Source organism: Arvicanthis niloticus, chromosome 25 (genome assembly GCF_011762505.2).
Source record: "Arvicanthis niloticus isolate mArvNil1 chromosome 25, mArvNil1.pat.X, whole genome shotgun sequence".
In the NCBI taxonomy this organism is placed as follows: domain Eukaryota; kingdom Metazoa; phylum Chordata; class Mammalia; order Rodentia; family Muridae; genus Arvicanthis; species Arvicanthis niloticus.
Window position 1 is genome coordinate 32,373,424 of NC_133433.1, and position 19,524 is coordinate 32,392,947.

Consider the following 19,524-nt stretch of genomic DNA (forward strand, 5'->3'; position numbering starts at 1 on the left):
TCTTAAATGAGAGCCTTGGTTCAATAACTGTGACTTATTTATAGTCAAATGATGCAATCTTAAAGAAGAATAGTAACGTCATTTGAGATGTTAGGCTAGAGGATACAGCAAAGAAACCACCGTCTGCAATTAAAGAGAGAGAGCATCTCCAGAAAGCACCCACGCCAGCACCTTGACCCCGGACTTTGGTCTCTAAATCTGTGATAAAACGAATTGGAATCTGATGAGTCTGTGGTGTTTCTACCTGTGAACCACAGGAGCTGGCACGCTGTTCTCTAGAAAGAACACCCAGTCTCTCAAAGCCGAGGAGGGAAGGATTACAAAATCGCACACATGCAAACTACTGCCTACTGCCTTATGTTCTTTTTCAACTTATAAACATTTTGTTTAAGAGTCTACAGAATAATCCTAAATGATATTTTACTCTACCTATGAGACATGAGTAAAATTCATTTTCCAGACTCTTCCAGTAAAATTATAATCAGCTGATTTCAGAATATTCAAACCAAAATACAATAGTTGAACTGAAATTTTACTTAGAACTTTTAATGTAAGTAACTTACTCAAAACTATAGGCTATTATACCCAGGGAGTCTGTGTATATATTTATCAATCCATCCATAAAACAAACTTCCTTTGCCTGGCATGATTAAGTAAAACCCCAGCAGTTTTTTATTAACATTTCCCAAGGTAAAATCATTTCTAAGAAACAGAAACTGTATTATTACCAGAACATTTGACTTAATAAATTTGTTAACATAACAATGTTCGAATTCTTGATTTGGTCGGACAGAACAGAATTCCAACAGGAAGTAAGTCTACACAGTAAACAATGTAGCTGTCATACAGATACCACACAACTCTCTGGATAATTACAGTTTTATACCTTGTATTACAGATAGTTCATCTTTACCTCCACAGTTGATCACTGTTCCAATACCACCCGAGGAAAAATAACACCACTTACAAAATGTGGCTTCTACTCACGGACTTAGTGAGACAGTTCAATGCATTCCATTGAGAGAGTAGCCCAGCTGTATGGCTAGCTGGCTGACAGCCAAAATATATAATCTTTGCCCCAGTACATGATCGTTCTGCAATAAAACAGATATTTAAAAGAAATTAAAACTGTGAAAGTTTCACGTAATCAGCCAAACAATTCCTGTAAAACTAGACTTACTTGTGACAAATATAAAAGCCTTCTTTAACTCAATGTCTCTTCTTGGAAAGCTTCAGCTTCTGAGTTTTATTTCTTCACTGTCAACTCTTTAGGATCGAATACTAAAATGAAACTGAAGTCACCTGTTAGTCACATGTCCCCTCTATCTCTTGATAGGAGTCTGCACAACTCAATGACAGAGACAGCGCACCTCTTACAACTCTCACTGAGACAAAGCATGCTTCCTTCTTTATGGTTAGATGCCAACCTTTAATATATTGACCATTTAATAGTTAAGGAAATATAATTGAGAGATTGTGTTCTATTCACAGCAGCTTCAAAATAAAATAATAAAATAAAATGCCTGGAAGCAAGTCTGACCAAGGAAGTAAAACTGAATGAACTCTACAATAAAGACATTAAGACATGGAAGATGGACAGAGTGTCCATGCTCATTGATAGGCAGATCTAATTGTGAAAATGGCTACATTAGACAAAAATGATCTACAAAGTCACTGTACTCCAACCCAAGGCCCAATGGCCTCTTCACAGAATTAGGTAAAAGTCCTAAACTTCACATAAGAAGCACAGGGAGTGGCATACAGTTAAAGCAAAGGAATGATGCTACAGGTATCACAATATCCAATATCAAATTATATCAGAGTCATAATAGTGACACACACACAGTACGGTATGAGCACAAAAACAGGCATTCAGCCCATTGATAGAATAACCTCAAAATGAACCCACAGTTACAGTATAACGTGGAGAAAAGACAGTCTCTTAAACAATGGTGCTGAGCTGGGCATTGGTGGCACAACACCTTTAATCCCAGTGCTCAGGAGACTGAAGCAGACAGATTTCTGAGTTCGAGACCAGCCTGGTCCACAGAGTGAGTTTCAGGACAGTCAAAACTACACAGAGAAATTCTGTCTTGGGGGAAAAAATTATTGCTGAGAAAATTGGATTTCCACAAGTAGATGCGTGAAACTATTAAGTCTTCAACTCTGGAACTCAGAGATAAATGGTTGAGTCCCAATCTATTACAAGGTATAGCTAGCATACCCCGCCCTCTACCCTGAACATTCCAGCCCAGAGGTGCCCTTCCCCCAGAAACTCTTTTACACACACACACACACACTCCAGACATTTTGGTTACTTGACCTCTTTTGTGCTTTTGGCCTTCTGACAGCTGCACCCTCTCCCTTCCCCTCCCCCACTCCTCCCCACATGGCCCAGCTCAGTCTGATCATGTCCATTCTGGCCTGCCTCTGGCTATGCTCTCCCACATATCTATAATAAACTTTCTCCTCCACCATACCTAGAAGCAGCCATGTTCTTTCCTTTCCTTATAATTTCTTTCTTCATTCAGAAACTAGATCCCTATTTCTTCATCCTGCACTCAAGTTAATTGAAAATAGATTAAATATCTTAATATAAGACTTGAAACCTTTAAACTGCTAGAGGAAATCATACACAATACACTTTAGGTGAAGGCAAAATAGATTTAGGCAGAGGTAAGGATTCTCTGAACTGAACCACATGAGAAATAAACCCAAGAACTGACAAATTAGGTTTCATGACATTAAGGGTCTTCTGCAAAGGAAAGGAAAAGATCACCAAATTAAAAAATACTAAGTAGGGAAGAAAAAATTTTGCTAACTATACATCACACACACACACACCAAATTATGCAATCATCCAATGTGCTAATGAGTTTAACAGAAACTTCTCAAAAAAGAAAATACAAATGGCTAAGAAACATTTCAAACATGTTCAACAGTCTTAGTCATCACGGAAATACAAATTAGAATGCTAAGATTTCACTTCAGTCCAGTCAGAAATAGCCACACCAAGAAAACAAATAACAACAAGTGCTGGGAAAGATGTGGGGAAACAGGGACTCTTACTTGTTCCTACTGGGTATATGAAATTGCCCAGCCACAATGGGAATCAGTATAGAAGGTCCTCAAAAACTGAAAATAAAACTACCATGTGACTCTCAAGCATGCCACTGTCAGGCATATAAACTGAAGGAATCTAAGTCCACATATCACAGGCATATTTGTATGTTTTTATTAGTTACTTTTATATTGCTTCAGTTAGACATCATGGCCGAGGCAAGTTATAAAAGAAGGTACTTAATTGGACTTACAGTTTCAGAGGGTTAAAGTCTATGATGTCAGAGTAAGGGCGGAGCTACAGGTGGCAGGAGCAGCAAGCTAAGAGTTCACATCTCAATCCACAAGCAGGGAGCAGAGAAACTGAGAATGACATGAGTCTTTTGAACCTTCCAAGCCCAACCCCAGTGACACACCTACAACAAGAAGGCCACGTCTTCTAATCCTTCCCAAACAATTCCACCAACCTGGGGCCAGTTATTCAAACATGTAAGCCTATGAAGGCAGTTCTCATTCAGATCACCACACTGTACTTCCTGGACCTCATAGGCTCCTACCATATCTTAATGCAAAATGTATTTAGTCCAACTTGTAAAATTGCCATAGTCTTTCATAGTCTCAAACGCCATTTAAAAGTCAAAATCCAAAGTTCAACATCTCTTCTGAGCCTCTGTAAGGTCAAAAGGCAAAAGAAAATTACATACAGATCACAATATAGGATACACATTATATACAACAAGGGAGGGGCTGGGGCACAGTGAGGAAGTCCTGGGTCAAAGAAAGACCAAAACAGAGCAGGGAACACTCCAAGTAAGTCCTGTATGCCAGGGGTCGAGGGCTTGGAGCGCTGTCTCTCCAGCTTTGTTACTACTTTGTTACTACTACTTTGTTACTTTCTCTCTTGGGCTGGTTCCGATACCTGGCTACAGCTGCTTTGACAGATGTCTTTACCAGCTTGAGGATCTCCAAGGATCTCAATTGCCTTTCCAAACCTTCATGCAGGGACTCCTATGCCACTGACTTGGCCTCAGCACCTCTCTGAAAACATGGAGGAAGAGTCCATGGCTTCTTTACTAGTGTATCCTTCAAGACTCAAACGGGAACTTACTTGGCGGACACTGCCAAGGTTGGCTGCCAAACTGGGGAGAACCCATGGTCCCCTCAAATCACGTTTTCAGTAGCTTTGATCAGTTGTTGCTTTTTAGGAGCAGAAAATTCCTTCGGCCTTTTCCTTTCACAAATGAGTCTGAGCTGGGGCTTCTTGCCCTGAGGGCACCCTACCTTTCCTCTAATAGGGAATTTCCTGGTGCTCTTTTTCTCTTCAAACTGTATATTTTGTGTGTCGTTTTCACCTCACTTTCTTTTTTCATTGTAGACTTACTGTGATGGTTTGCATATGCTTGGCCCAGGGAGTGGCACTATTAGAAGGTGTGGCCCTGTTGGAGGAAGTGTGTCACTGTGGGAAGTGAGTCATCCTAGCTGCCTGGGGGCCAGTATTCTGCTAGCAGCCTTCAGATGAAGATGTAGATTTCTCAGTTCCTGAACCACGCCTGCCTGGATGCCGCCATGCTCCCACCTTGATGATACTGGGCTGAACCTCTGAACCTGTAAGCCAGCCCCGATTCAATGTTGTCCACTACTTTTCAGTTTAGCTTCACTCTTAGGAGGAAGAGGGCAGAAATTGGCTACATTCTTTGTCAAAATCACAGAACTCGGTAGCCCAGATTCTAACACTGTTCCCTTCTGTCCTGAGCTGGAGTTCCATGTGTCACCCTCAGCACTGTCTTAAACTCCTACCAAGTTGCCCATTAAGCTCTGCTTGTGTTATTCAACCAGATCTCTACCCCAACATCCCAGAGCATCCCACAAAACAACGCAGTCCTCTCAAAAACAGCACAGCAGTAGCTTACTTCACTATTATAAGCTGCATTTCTATTGCTATGCTGCAGAACCACGACCAAAGCAACTTATAAAATGTTTATTTGAAAGCCGGGCAGTGGTGGCGCACGCCTTTAATCCCAGCACTTGGGAGGCAGAGGCAGGCGGATTTCTGGGTTCGAGGCCAGCCTGGGCTACAGAGTGAGTTCCAGGACAGCCAGGACTACACAGAGAAACCCTGTCTCGGAAAACCAAATAATAATAATAATAATAATAATAATAATAATAATAATAATAATAATAATAATAATAATAATAATAAAATAAAAATGTTTATTTGAGTTACATTTCCAGAGTTAGAGTCCATGATGGTGAACCAAAAGCATGGTGACAAGCAGCTGAGAGCTCATAACTCAGCACACAAGCAAGAGACAGAAAGAAACTAACTCAAAATGGCACAAGTCTTCTGTAACCTCAAGGCTCAAGCCTAGCAACACGCCTCCTCCAGCAAGGCCATGCCTCCTCCAGCAAGGCCATGCCTCCTCCAGCAAGGCCACGCCTCCTCCAGCAAGGCCACGCCTCCTCCAGCAAGGCCACACCTTCTAATCCTTCACCAATAGTTCCACCAAGTGGCCAGAAACATAGTTTCTACTGTACAACGCAGTGGTTACACAAGTGTGGCAGCGTGTGGACATGCTTACTCTTTACATGTTGCTCTTAGAGCCCTCAAAATTTATTCTAAAACTTTCAACTTTTTAGGACCTCTACATCTGTGGGACAGAAAACCATGCCGGGATGTTTGGTAAGGAAGAGCAGGTGGAAACCCAGAGACTCAGTGGGCACACACCTGAGGCTTAGGTGACTTCCAGGTCCCTGCTAGACTCCTGACTTGGAACACACATGCTATGCTTCTCACATAAAAGAAACGTGTCCTATGGTCATGTAGACCCAAAACAGAGGTCTCCCATGCTAATGAGGTACCTGGAGACCAGAGGGCTTAGCCAATAAGCTTCCCTTCCCAGACATTCCTCCCTGCAAAAGATATTTAGTCTCAGGCCCACCCTGAGTAATGGGATATGGTTTTATGCATTCATTTTCCGCCATGACAATAAACTGTTTAGAACCCTGGGCTGCATCTTTCATCAAGATCTGCCATGGTAAGCCATGAAGAAGGCATTCACCTACAGAGCCACAACTTAATTCTCCCACAGAAGGCCTCTCTGTGTTTCCAGCCACAACCGTCATAAAGCCTGCCTCTGTCAAGCTAAGGACAATCGGATCCCCCCTCCCTTCTTCCCACTCCCACCCTGGGTTACACACTGTCCCCAACCCTGTGGGCCCCTGACTCCATTTTTGCCTCTTATGTGACTCCCAGTGGTATCTGGATGTCTAAGAGCCTGAGAATCCCACAGCCCCTTCCTCATGGTAGGCTCAGGAACCCCTGAAGCAGTTCCAGCTTTTCCACATCTCAGACTGTGCTTTCCTACCCCCAGCAGTGTTTTGGTGCCTCCCTGCAGCCCGGCACCCACCCCACAGCTGTAAGCACGGTCAAACTCCCCAAGAGGCCATGCCCAGCAGACACAGACCGACATATATATATCCATAGACTCCATTCAAGTAGGCATGCCATTCCATACTTCACAGAGAAAGACAGTCTCACTGGGTTTCTCCCAGACTGTCTACTCAGATTTTTCTTCTGCATAGTGAATTCAGTCTTGATTGTGTGTTTCAGCATTTGCTAGAGGAGCCATGTAACCATTGACACGGCAGGAAGACACACTATTCCATACAGTGTGGGGAAAGGCCACCATTTTGAGAGTCTTCCTGTGGGCACTCCAGACCCTGATCTCTCAGCCTTAGTTGCATATCTCATTGCCTGTAGCAAAACCATGTGACCATGTGTGATATAGTCCAGGAGTATTGATTCAGTTTGTTTTCTCCAGAAGTTATCGAATTAAAAGTCAGAAATATCTGAAGTGCTACAGGTGGCAGGAGACAGACCTCAGGTACCACAAACAGAATCGGCAGCTAGAGAAAGGGTTGTTGGAGGGCGAGAAAACACACATGCAGCACACGGAACAGAGACCCTCTGCAAAGCAGAGGGGAGACTCAGAAAGCCGAAACATCCCATCTCTCTCGAGGGCACGGCCTTTAAAGCCTCTCAAGACGTTTCCTCCTCTAATGCAGGGGTGGTCAGTTTGAAAACAGATACGTTGATTGATTAGTCCAGAACTGTTGTGTGACATGTCCTGATACAGCCTTAAACTTGTTGAGCCAGTCCATCAGCTGGGGCCTGCTGATGGGAGACAAATCTCTACAAAGCATTGTTTGCAGTTGCCAGGCTTTTGTCTCAAGTCAGAAAGGTGAGGTAGAAATCGGCCATCTTGGAAATTCAACCACCTTTATTCCCTAACCATGGCTCCTCTCCCTATGTGTCTGCCTACCAGGGAGTCTGGCTTACTCCTAGTCTCTCAGTAGCGTAGCTAAAGGCACATTAAGACACACCATACAGAAAAGGACGGCCATACTGGAGCTTCCTCTGTGGATGCTCCCCACTGAAGCAGCTCAGCCTCGTTTACATGCTGCTGCTCTACATGAGCCAAGGCCAGGCTGCCCCAGCTCATCTTTGGTTATGTCAGGTCACCGATGCAGAGAAAAGTGCTGTGTGAGAGACTTTTCTGGGGAGTCACAAGACAACAGTCCAGAGTAACAACCGCATTGCATCAATGTCCAACTTGATGAACCAATGAGGTTTTGTTGTTGTTGTTGTTTTAACTGGGCATCAGTAAGAGGTTACTTATAAGAAGCAGGAATGACTCAAAAGTAGCTGCACCAATAGAAAGCCCACCTCAACAGAGGGATGACGCTGACCTGCCAATCTCAGGAAAAAAAAGATGTTTGGACTTTAGAGCTGCCTACAAGCTGTGTGGGGAGCATGCTTGCTATGAGTAAGTGTTGGTGGGATGAAAACACCTGACATAAATGACTCCGTGGATACTCGAAGGACTTTTTAAAGGATACATTCACTGTACATCACAAAAATAAATGACCTAATTTCAATAGCACTTTTCGAATGAAGTTCCTGTGGCACAAAGCAGAAACTTCTCACATGCAGCAAATATGTTATTTCAGCTACTCTGAAATGCTGAGCTGTTCACTTCTGAAGCCATCTCTTCTGTAAAGAATGAGTGATCTAAAAGAACTCTCCTAGAGCAACAATACCAACCAACCAGAGCTCCCAGGGCCTAAACCACCAGCCTGGGAGCACATAGGGAAGGACCCAAGGCCCCAGCTGTATATGTAGGGGAGGATGGCATTGTCAGGCATAGGTGGGTGAGGAAGTCCTTGGATGCCCCAGTGTGGGGGAAATTGTGGGTGGGGAGTTGGGAGGGGGAGGGTAGGTGGGGGCATATCCTCATAGAAGCAGGAGGAGGGAGGACAGGATAGGGGGTTCCTGGGTGGGGGAGAAATGGAAAAAGGGGATTACATCTGAAATGTAAATAAAATATCCAATAAAAAAATTAAAAAACAGGACTCTCTTAAAAAGTCAGACCAGAATATCAGAAATATCAATTGCTCAATTATTCCTAAAAGGAATAGGCTAAGGTGTGTGTGTATATATTTGTATATACTTTTGTTGTATATATTCATCATAATTTGATGGATATCATAGGATCTGTGCATTTTCTTATAAGTAATTTATAACTCAAAGTTTTAAAGTGAAAAGCAATGGATTGGAAAAGACAGAGAAAATTGGAAAAGACAGAGCAATTACATCATCACTTTCATCTTGGACACTAAACCAACCTATGTCCCTTGGCAAGAGTAGCCTAGAGAGGAAGAAAAACAAGCTCCTCCAGTCTGCACAGATAGGATCACGTGTTCATGCAAAGCAAGTAGAAACAGAGGCGAAAGAGAGCTTTGTTCTCCCAAACTCCGTTTTACATTTATAAAATGGGGGGGGGGGGGGCGGGGGGGGGAAGGAATTGTGCCTGTTAAGGATTCCTTGGGATTTTTAAGAGTTGACAGTTGGTGGGGTTTGGGGAGAGAGATCAGTTAGTAACGCGCTTGCCTAATAAACATGGCACCTAAGTTTGATCCTCCAGAAGCTGTGTAAAAACGTGGATCGTGGTGTCTCATTTTTATAACGCATGTACTTGGGAGATGGAGACGGGAATCCCTGGGGCTGTCAACAGCTGTCAACAGCTGGCCAGTCTGGCCTGATTGACGAGTCCACACTGGTGAAGGGTATGCGCACTTCCTGAGGCACTTGAAGTTGTCAGGTTGTCCTCTGGCCTCCGCAGGTCTGCAGTCGCATTTCTTCCTTTCTTTTTTTCTTTCCTTTTTTTTCCCTTCCTTTGTTGAGGATTTAAAAAGGAATGTTGGGAGGTGGCCCTTGGAAAGAAGCACGCAAGTACAAGTAAACATTGGTTGCATCCTTTATTTTGAAAGGTAAGCTGTTCTTCAAATCACTGGCCTGCCATTCCTTCCCAGGTTGGTGACTCAGTACCTACACGCATACCTGCTACGCGGATGACCCTCCCTCCCCCATCCCTGCAGGTTAACTTTACAATGAAGTGATGTTGCTCATCCTTATTGGATATGCTCTGCTACTTGCGAACAAGGTCCAGAGACACACGAGGCTCTGCGACAGAGCCGGATTAGGCTGGTACGGGCCGGTCAGGCCACCTTAGGAGACCTTAGGCCATGTCAGGCCACCTCACGCCACCGTCACGGTGAACACAATCCCCACCCCCAACCCCTTAGCTGCCACGCAGACGGGCGGGTCATCCGATAGCGGCTGCCAATCAACTCCTGGCCTCTGCGCGACGTCTCACGTGATCCGATCCAGGCACCATATCACGTGATCGCCGCCCTGCCCTCCGGGCCTGAGACCGCTGCGCGCCTTGTGACTTAGAATTTAGTCGCCTGCGGTGACCGAGGTAGCGATGGCTGCGGCTCTGCAGCGCATCGAGCGGCTGTCCAGTCGGGTGGTGCGCGTGTTGGGCTGTAACCCGGGTCCCATGACCCTACAAGGCACCAACACGTACCTGGTGGGGACCGGCAGCAGGTAAACGCCACCTCCGACCCCCGCAGCTCACACACTCGCGTGGCAGGGAGACAGCGAAAGGCCAGGCTAGCCCCCCAGCGCGTCCCCGAGCTCCGCAGAGGACAGAAAGCATAAGAAAAGCACAGGCTTCCCAGGTCTGAATCCCGGTTTACTCGCTGTCTGGCTGCCGCAGGTGGTGGTGACACAATGAGTTTACGGGATGATGCACACCTGAAATCCAGTGTTAGGAATGCAGAGGCAGGGATTCGCCCCGAGTTCGAGGCCATCCTAGTCTATATAGCCAAGTTCAGGCTTGGTGAGTCATATAGCAAGGCCCTTAGTTCCAGAACCCCCAGTATTTGCTTCTTTGATTTTCTTCTGCCCAGAGCCTCCCATCGTGAAAGCTATTGACTGTACTGAATCCAGTCTCTTACAGTAGAGGGCAGAATTTGCTTCCAGTTCAACCTGAGTCTAAAATCAAAAGAGGAACCCAGCCTGTGGGTAGGAGAAACTAACTCGGTTTTGCTTTTTCTTCTAATCGTGTATGACAAGCATAGCTTGTTTGCATTTAAAGTCTCTTATATTTGCCCTAGAGTAAAGGACATTTACAAACGTTTGACTAACAGGAAATGGAAGTATTCCAAGTAGTCATAAAAGGTTAAGCCCAGCGTGAATAAGGCCAGGATGAATAAGTACAGGACCTTTATTTAGGCTTCCTGCACAGTTAGCAACAGAGCACCGAACCTCTAGTGTGTAGTCTGAGCTGCGCTTCCTCGGCCCAGGGCAGTCTCTTCGATGTCTCATTTTAAACTCATCCTGAAGTCAGCGCCTAAATTGCAGATAGTCTAAATAACCTTGGAGAACGCTCTGCTGGAGATGACTGGATAGTCCCAGTAAATTCAACACAGCCTGCTTTTCTTCCAGGGTTAAAATAGATGGCCGGTTTCTGTGCAAACTGGATGAAGAAGTTATTAAGATGAACAGTTACTAAGCACAAATGTCCAGTGGAATCATATATTCTGCTTAAGTGATAATTTTATTCTTATTTATATTTTATGGGATCTTTAAGTAATAAGTAATGGTAAAATAATTAATGTGCAGGTGATGCTACTCACACTAAAGCGTGATTAGAAGCAAATATTAACTGGGTCCAAATCAGATGTTCCAAGGCTTGTGTCCACTGTTCCACCTCACAGAAAGGTCTAAGGGTATAGGTGGTGCTGTATCATTGGTCTCAACAGCATTTCTATACTTCTGTTTCTGCTAACTTTGGGGCTCATTGGCCAGTCCGTCCTTGCTAACACAACACCGCCTCTAGCTGCTCTTCTCTCATTCTCCATCCTTATCAGAGCTTTGGACTCCTCTAAATGCAATCCCAACTTCATGCTATTCAATTACACAAGCACGGGTGTGTCTGTCTCTGTGTGTGCGCACATGTGTATGTCTGTGTATGTCTGTGAGCGTGTGCGTACACTCGTGTGCAAGTGTGTGCATGTGTGCACATGCACGTATACAAGTGTGTGTCTGTGTATGTGTGTACTCGCATGCGAGTACGTGTGTGTGAGTGTGTGCATGCATGCGTGCGTGTGTGTTGGTGAGCACATCGTGCATGTGTGTATCTGTGAGTGTATGTATGTGTGCGTGTGTGTGTGTGTGTGTGTGTGTGTGTGTGTGTTCGAGCACAAGCTCTCTCCCACACTGTGACTGAAATATTGAAATCAGGCCGGGCGGTGGTGGTGCACGCCTTTAACCCCAGCACTTGGGAGGCAGAGGCAGGCGGATTTCTGAGTTCGAGGCCAGCCTGGCCTACAGAGTGAGTTCCAGGACAGCCAGAACTACACAGAGAAACCCTGTCTCGAAAAACCAAAAAAAAAAAAAAAAGAAAGAAAGAAAGAAATATTGAAATCAGAAGGTAATTTACAGGATGCCATTCTTTTCCTCTCACCCTGATAATCCTGATGATCAGACTCTGGTTGTCGGACTTGACAGCAAGCTCCCTTACCTCTGAGCCCACTTGCCTGACTTCTTGTGATAATTAATCATGACTGTCAACTTTATCGAATTTACCTACAGTATAGGCTTTTGAGAGGGAATTTCAAGAGATGTTTCCCCAAGATAGGAAGCCCTTCCCTGAACAGCAAGAACATATCATGTACTCAAGTCCTAAACTGAATTTTTAAAAAAGAAAAAGCAAATGGAACACCAAGAATCTGTCCCCCTCACCCTTTCCACTTTCTGACCGTGCACAAAGTATGACCAGTGGCCACTTCTGCTGCCGCAGCCAGAGTGGCCCGTGCCGTCTCACCTTCCCTTCCATAGTGGCCTGTGTCCTCAAACTGTGACCCAAGACAGGCCCCTCCTTGGGTTGCTTTTGCTGGGCATTGTATCACAATGATGAAGTTAACACTTACACTGCCCTGATTTCCACACTCTGTTGTTCAGATGCTCATTCCCGCTTCCTTGATGGGTGTTACCTGTCATCTGTTTATTAATAACATTCAAGTTTAAAACAGAAGCCCAACTTCAGTCAGGCTCAGAGCTGGTGGCTTTCTTAAGTCTCCTCCATTACCTGTGTTCCTCAGACTGAACCTGTCCATCCTACTAAAGTGAAGTGTAGGCCCTCCTGAACTGGTGGCCCCTGTCTTGTAAACAAAACCATCCCTGTATTTGAGCAAACAAAATGCCTAAACACTCCTTAACATTTCTCTTCCCCGCACACATCCAAGCCATCCTGGAAATGTGTTTTTGACTACAGTTGACCTGTTCAATTCTTGCATAGATGTCTGCACTGGCTTCCTGTCAGGCTTAACTGCCTCTGCTCTTGCCCCTCCTCAGTCCATTCTCTTAAAGGTAGCCATCTTGTTCACCCTCAGAGGCTCTGGCCCACCAGAGTCGGCCTTCCTAGTGTCCCAGAAGAGGTAGATTTCTCCCTCCAGACTTTGACTTAAGTTCTCTTCTGTTTTTTTTTTTTTCACTTCCCTCGCCATTTAGAGATCATTTGAAATGTCAGTTCCTTGTGAAAGTTGGCCCTGACCTCTTAGATTGTAAATGCACCGTAGGTTTTGTGATATTCATCTCAACAGTAGTTTTTTTTTTTAAGTTTAAGGTCTGTATATGTATAAAGTCCACTGTCTCTCTACTTGGTTATCCCACTGTAATGGAAGATCAGCCAGGGTTTGTTTCTGTATTACCAGCCTTGAGTCTTGGACAGCAGAGGGGGCATAGTGAATCCTTACTGAGCATTGGCTTACATTTTTCTCTTAATTTTTGCTTTGTTTGATTCTTGGAGTACTGACAGCTTTAGCTGTTCTTTGACCTTTGTGTTGGTCAATTCGTAGACATCACAGTTCACTAAATCCCTAGTGGACCTCCCCTGACATTTAATATGCCCATACGCAATAAGCCTTTTCCAGGGTATTGTAACTGTCTTCCTCTGCCCCAGAACCACTGAAACAGCTGAAATTCTAACCTTCCCTGTCAAAATTACTTTGAGGACAGATTTTGTATATTATAACAGAAAAAAAAAGGCCATAGAATTTAAACTATTTTTGGTGTGGATACTATTTTGAGAATTTCATATTTGAGCACCGTATTTACATGATTTCCTCCTCCCTGTCCTCCCTCCAACTTCTCTCAGATTCATGGCCTCTTTTTATTTAAGTGTCATTGTTACAATATGTATACAATTTATGTATAAATACATAACTACAACCTGCTGAGTGCTTTTATTATTGCTCATCTGTATTTGTTTAGGCCTGACCACTTAGCATTAGGTAGCCTATCAGAGAGCTCTTCTCTGGAAGACTGACTGACTCTTCCTCTCGGGAGCCATTAATTGCCTGTAGCTCTTTATGTAGGGCTAAGGCCTTGTGAGATTTCGTCCATCCATGTTAGCATGTCAACTGGTATTGTCATTTTTCAGGTCTTGTTTAGCCGATCATATGGTTGAAATGTCATGAGTGCCATTTCCCTGTCCTATGTGGAAAGCACTATCTTGCAGCAGACATCCTGATTTCTTGCTTTTACAAGTCTCCAGCTGCCTTCCTCAGGATTCTCCGACCCTGGATGTGGAAGTTGGATTGTAGAAATATCAACTAGGGCTGGACACTCCAGCCGACTAAACTTTCTTTGCCTGCTTAGAATCCTGGATGTTTCCAAGTAGCTGTGCAACTTGGGGTGAAATAGTTATCTCACTAACATGGTCTTTATCTATACAATGAATTGTATAGTATCTCCATCATAGTAATATTGTGCAGACACAGTGAAATTTCGATGAAAGTATTAAAACAAAATTTTATCCTGGGGAAAGCACATTGCAGTGTTGATTATGGCTTCTGCTTCCTTGTAATATGGTGACAACACTAGGCTCAGAGTAGCCAGTCAACAATATCAATGGTTTTGGGTGAGTGACAGCAAATGGACAAAGGGCAGTTAATAAATATCTTACTATTGATATACTATCTTATTAATATAAAATTTCTATAAAGCAATTGATTCTACTAACTCAGTTGAGTTTTTCTCTAATCATATAACAGATTATGTGTCTGATATGTTCCAGGCAGTGAGTTCACTCCTAGGCCTCTGCAGATCTACCTACAGTGTTCTCTTGAGCCCTTTATGAATACAACTTGTATTCGTTTGCAAAGAGACCTCCTGAGATAGGGCTATTGTCTATGACTGTAGGTAATAGAGTGACCAATACACTCAGAGATGACTGATCACCACAGTAACTATGCTTGGACATTACACATCGCATGACCAGAACTAGTTTTCTAATCTAGAGCTGAGGCTTTATTTATGCCATGAAGAATGATTTCACTGCCAGCTAAAGTAGTGCTGTCCTCCAGAGTCGCAGTGAGTAGCTCTGATACTGACCGTCACTGGACCTTGTATGATCCTGAGAAACCTGGTGTAACTCACTTAGCCTAGTTTCACTCAAGCCTAGTTTCTTTCTCTACAAAATACTATAATAAACTCCCTAGAGTTGATATGAAGAGTAAAATATAATAAATATACATGCCAGGGAGTTTAGTTCTATCTAAATACTATCTGTATTATAGTTTCCCCTTTAATAGTTGTTCAGACTCTTTCTTCTCCCCTGGATCTGGATTCTGCTCCATTGTGAGCAGGCTGTGTTTGTGCCAGGCCTTGGAGAAGCCCTGAGACCCTCTCCAAGCATACTTCCTTTGCCAGTCCCAATCCTATTATGCCAGAACTGGTCAGTCAGGCTACTGAAAACAAACAAAAAACCTGCAAAGGCCTGGGAGCCAGTTTCACAACCTCCAGAGGCTGTATTTACTCAGACTTTGATCTGCAAAGAGACAACAACGGACATTCGAGAAGACCTATGTTCTGTGTTACTAGAGTGTGATAAACCTGTGTATTAGCTCTGTTAATTCTGTTCTAACTTTTGATCACTATGATGTAGTCTGGACTATAATAGTTTAGATTCAGTGTTAGATTGTCAGGCATTTGAAAGCTGCTTCTTAGGAGAAGGCCAACGCGTGATTTGACTATGATGATAAGGGACTCGTGTGCTTTCAACATTTAAAGCATTCTTGATACAAGGCATGGAAAAGATTCCTTTTAAAGACCTTAAGGCCTTCAAAGACCAAAAATAGTCCAGGTGATGCTAGTTAAAGAGCAGTAAGAATTTGGAATAACATTTACACACACACACACACACACACACACACACACACAAGACAGAGATAGCCAAAAAAATGTAGGATCATGGCCTAGGGGGTGTTTTTGGTTTTTTGGGGTTCTTTTGTTTTTTGTTTGTTTGTTTTTTGGTTTTTTGAGACAGGGTTTCTCTGTGTAGCCCTGGAACTCACTCACTCTGTAGACCAGGCTGGCTAGGAAGTGTTTTAGGGTATAGTTTTGTGTGTATTTATTTCAGTGTGACTAAATGTACAGAGCACCACAATCCATTGCAAATGCAGAAAGAAACAAACAAGCTTCCTGCCCTCCTGGGGCTCATGTTCATAAAGTAGTGAAAGTAAAGTAATGTATCACTGCATGCTACATAGATAATGGGGGGTATCTAGGAATGCCATCAGATTCACTGCCACCCAAGTCAAGGTCACCTCTGAACTGCCCCCTTCGTGTCTCCAGTCTTTACCAGTATCCACCTAGAAGTCTCCGAATGATTGACCTTGTCCTTTTTCTGCAGGTCCTATTACTTATGCCGTCTAAATGTCCTTTAAGCCACTGCAGGCCTTGCGCTTTCACTTGGTGGGACCTTATGCCCCCTAGAGCCAGCATGCCCATTTGCAGAGGAGTTTACAGCAGTTTTCTAAAGTCCATTCAGTTGTCTCCTCAGTGAAGATGCGCCATAAGGTCACTGTCCTCCCCTATATATTTAATTGCACATTCTATCCATGTATGTAACAGTGTGAGCGTCTACCACCACATGCATGCAGGGGTCAGAGGACAAGGTAAAGGACTCAGTTCCCCTTCTACCACTGAGTCCAAGGGTTGAACTGAGGTTCTCAGACTCAGTTGCAAGTGCTTTTACCAGCTGAAACACTTTGCTCACCCAAGATTTTTTATAATTTTATTTTAAAATTATACAAATTAAGCTTACTCAAATTTGGAAGCACATATTTTGATACATACACACACATATACATACATATGTACATACATATAGCATAATATTTACATCAAATTAAAACATTTATTTCCTCAAACACTTAATTTTTTAATGAAAACGTTCGAAATCCTTTTGGCTTTTAACATACATATATTTTTGTTCCTAAGTCACTCGGCTATACAAGAGCACATGGAACTTCTTGGTCACAACTTCCTAACTAACTGTACCAGTACAAGGTGTGTGTTTGTGTTGGCTATCGATATGAGAAACAAACCCATCGAATGAAATATGGCCGTCCAGTGATTGTGCAACTCCTCAGGGTGTGTATGTATGTTGTAGATGTTCCTGTGGGTGTGTGCACACGTGCATGCAAGTGTGTGTGCATCTATGTAAGTGTGGCAGGTGTATTCCTCTACTGCTCTTTACCTTACTTTTTAAGACACGGCCTCTCACAAGCTGGAATCCACCCTTTTGGCTCCACTGTCTAGGCAGGGAGGCCCGTCGTCCATCTGTCTATCTGTCTCCTAGCCGGCCAGTAGCCCTAGGACCCTGTCTGACTGCTATGGACCCTATCCACCCCATCCACCCCCCCATCCTTCCTTACCCCCTTTTCCTCCCTCTAGCAGTGGAGTTATAGGCCAAGTCACCATACGCCTGCCTTTGTCTTGGGTGCTGAGCGTCCTGATTCAGGTCCCCATGCTTGAAAAACAAGCATATTATCCTCTGAACTTTCCAACGGCTCCCCACCTACTCAAGTTGAATGCCCTGAGAAAATGCTTTCCGGTAAATACTATTTTCTTTGTTTCTGGTCCTCCACAGCTACCCCTTCCACCCATCATTGGATAGCAAGCAGAGTTGTTTATATTCCCAAAAGAATGAAAGGCATGACACAGAGTAGGTAATTTATAAACAGTTATAGATGAATAATGAATGGGTCATGTTTGCCAAAGCTAATCTTGCCATGAAATACCAAGAGTTAAGAAATTCATGGTTGGGCACTGGTGGTGCACGTCTTTAATCCCAGTAATCAGGAGGCAGAAGCAGGTGGATCTCCTGAGTTCAAGGTCAGCCAGGTCTACAGAGCGAGTGATCAGACTGCATGGGCTACACAGAGAAACCCTGCCCCGCAAAACAAACAAACAAAACAACAAAAATAAGTTTATAAATTGGCTCTTGGGGAAAACAGTATCCTAATTCTTTCATTTCATATAACAGAGAAAAGTCAGTCCTTCAACTGCTAAAGAAAGGTAACAAAAGAACACAATCACAGGCTAGCAATACAAAATTTAAAAATGGCAGCCATAGGTATGTCTTACAGAAATAAACTGGCTCATGTTTTTCCTGCATTATTCCCTACAGCCCCTTTCCCATGGAAGGGCACAGTGTAATGGTTTACTGTTAGGTCAGCTGCCTAGTACTGTACAGTGTCTGCATAGCCTTGGGGTCCTTACTACACCTTGGGGTTATTTCTCCCCCATTGGCATCCATCCCTCCTCTGGCCTTCTTGATAACCTCTTTCTCTTCCCATGTAGTTCCTTCTCACTTTGTAACCAATTGTGTGCATCTGGGTGTGGTGTGTTGGTGTGTGCAGGAGGTCTCAGTCCCCCATTAATCTATCTGGTTCACCCCTTCTTCCTCTATAACCTCCTCCTCCCCCTCTTCACCCCTAGATAGTTTCCCACCTATTTTCATGTCCTATTAAGTATTTCTTTATTCATTTATTCTTTTAATTAAATCTAGATTCCCACAACAGAAAATCTGTTTATTGTGTGATGTTGTTGCCAAGTTAATAGTGGCTCCCTGGAATGAGTTTGGTTGTTCGCTTTAAATTTGAGAAGCACTAACATTAACTATACTTGAAAAGTTTATTAGAATTCAGCTAGTAAATGTATCCATTGCTAGGCTGAAATTTCTTTGTGTAGGAATACATCTATTTCTTGTAGATTAACCATGGATGTGTGTGTGTGTGTGTGTGTGTGTGTGTGTGTGTGTGTGTGTGTGTTTGTATGTGTGTGTGTGTGTGTTGGTTTGGTTTTGGGGTTTGGGTGGGGGATTGTTTGGTTTGTTTTGTTGTTGTTTTGTCAAGTTTCAAAGTATTTCTGATGATTCTCTGGATTTTATTAGATTCTATTTTACTCATGACATTCCTTTTTTTCTGCACTTTCATAATGGAAACTCCTTCCTCCTCTGTTGAGGAGTCCCTTTTCTTATTTTCTGCAGAGCTGGCACGGCCGTCATAAACTTCCTTAACTTATAGAGATTGTCCTTGCTTGGCTGGTAAACGATGGCACCTCTGGAACTTGAACTACGCGGTAGTGCCAAATTTTCTGCTTCCCCTGGAAGAGCAATGAAAGGTGCCCTTCTTCATCTCAACCTAGGAGGGAAGGAGGCACAGTGCTGGCAAGGCCGGTGGAGTGTCTGCTGCGCACGCGCAGACCTCCCATCGGAAGGGCTGCTGCCCAGGCGCAGATCTCCAGGCTAGCTTCCTCTTCTGTTTGTAGCCCTAGAGCCAGGGAGGCAGGGCTCTTGATTCTTACACTGGAGCCTATCATTTCACCCAGAAAGCTAACATTTAATAATTTATGGACTTCTCTGTTTTCTTGCTGTTTACTGTGGCCCTGTCTTGGCTTTCCACAGTTTACATCTCACTCTTCAGTAATGGCTTGGTGGTTTGTTTGTCTGTTTTTTGTCTGTTTTTAGATTTGTGGTGACACAGTAGAGCACCATGTGTCTCTCATTTGCCATCTTCTGTAGCCACTGCTGCTGCTCCTCCTCCTTTCTCTTCCTCCTTCCATTACCCCTTCCCTTTCCATCCCCTAAACCTTCCCACATACCCATCCTCACTGTTCTTCAAACCCATGGTCTCTTTTTTTCACTAATTGTTATAGCATGCATATATGCTATACACACACCTATGTATTCCTAAGTATAATCTGTT

At 43.7% G+C, this 19,524-nt stretch overlaps 2 protein-coding genes across 9 annotated transcripts in view; one reads left to right on the forward strand and one right to left on the reverse strand.

Moving 5' to 3' along the window:
• The window catches only part of Xkr9 (XK related 9), a 25,500-nt gene extending 24,161 nt beyond the window's left edge, over positions 1-1,339 (reverse strand). For 2 of the 7 annotated variants that reach the window (XM_076924339.1, XM_076924336.1), the window contains exons 1-2: positions 1,181-1,339; positions 988-1,094 (exon numbers count right to left, since the gene is read on the reverse strand). The gene's annotated coding sequence lies outside the window, so the exon portion shown is untranslated. Of the gene's footprint in view, positions 173-913; positions 1,095-1,180 lie in introns of those variants that run through there. The other 5 variants (XM_076924340.1, XM_076924338.1, XM_076924341.1 and 2 more) reach the window with 3 other exon arrangements.
• An 8,464-nt stretch (positions 1,340-9,803) lies between these two features.
• The window catches only part of Lactb2 (lactamase beta 2), a 41,148-nt gene continuing 31,427 nt past the window's right edge, over positions 9,804-19,524 (forward strand). Inside the window, exon 1 of one of the 2 annotated variants that reach the window (XM_076924346.1) lies at positions 9,804-10,009. In XM_076924346.1, coding sequence (XP_076780461.1) covers positions 9,888-10,009 — 122 coding nt within the window. In that variant the 5' untranslated portion in view covers positions 9,804-9,887. The remainder of the gene's footprint in view (positions 10,010-19,524) is intronic. The other variant, XM_076924345.1, reaches the window with a different exon arrangement.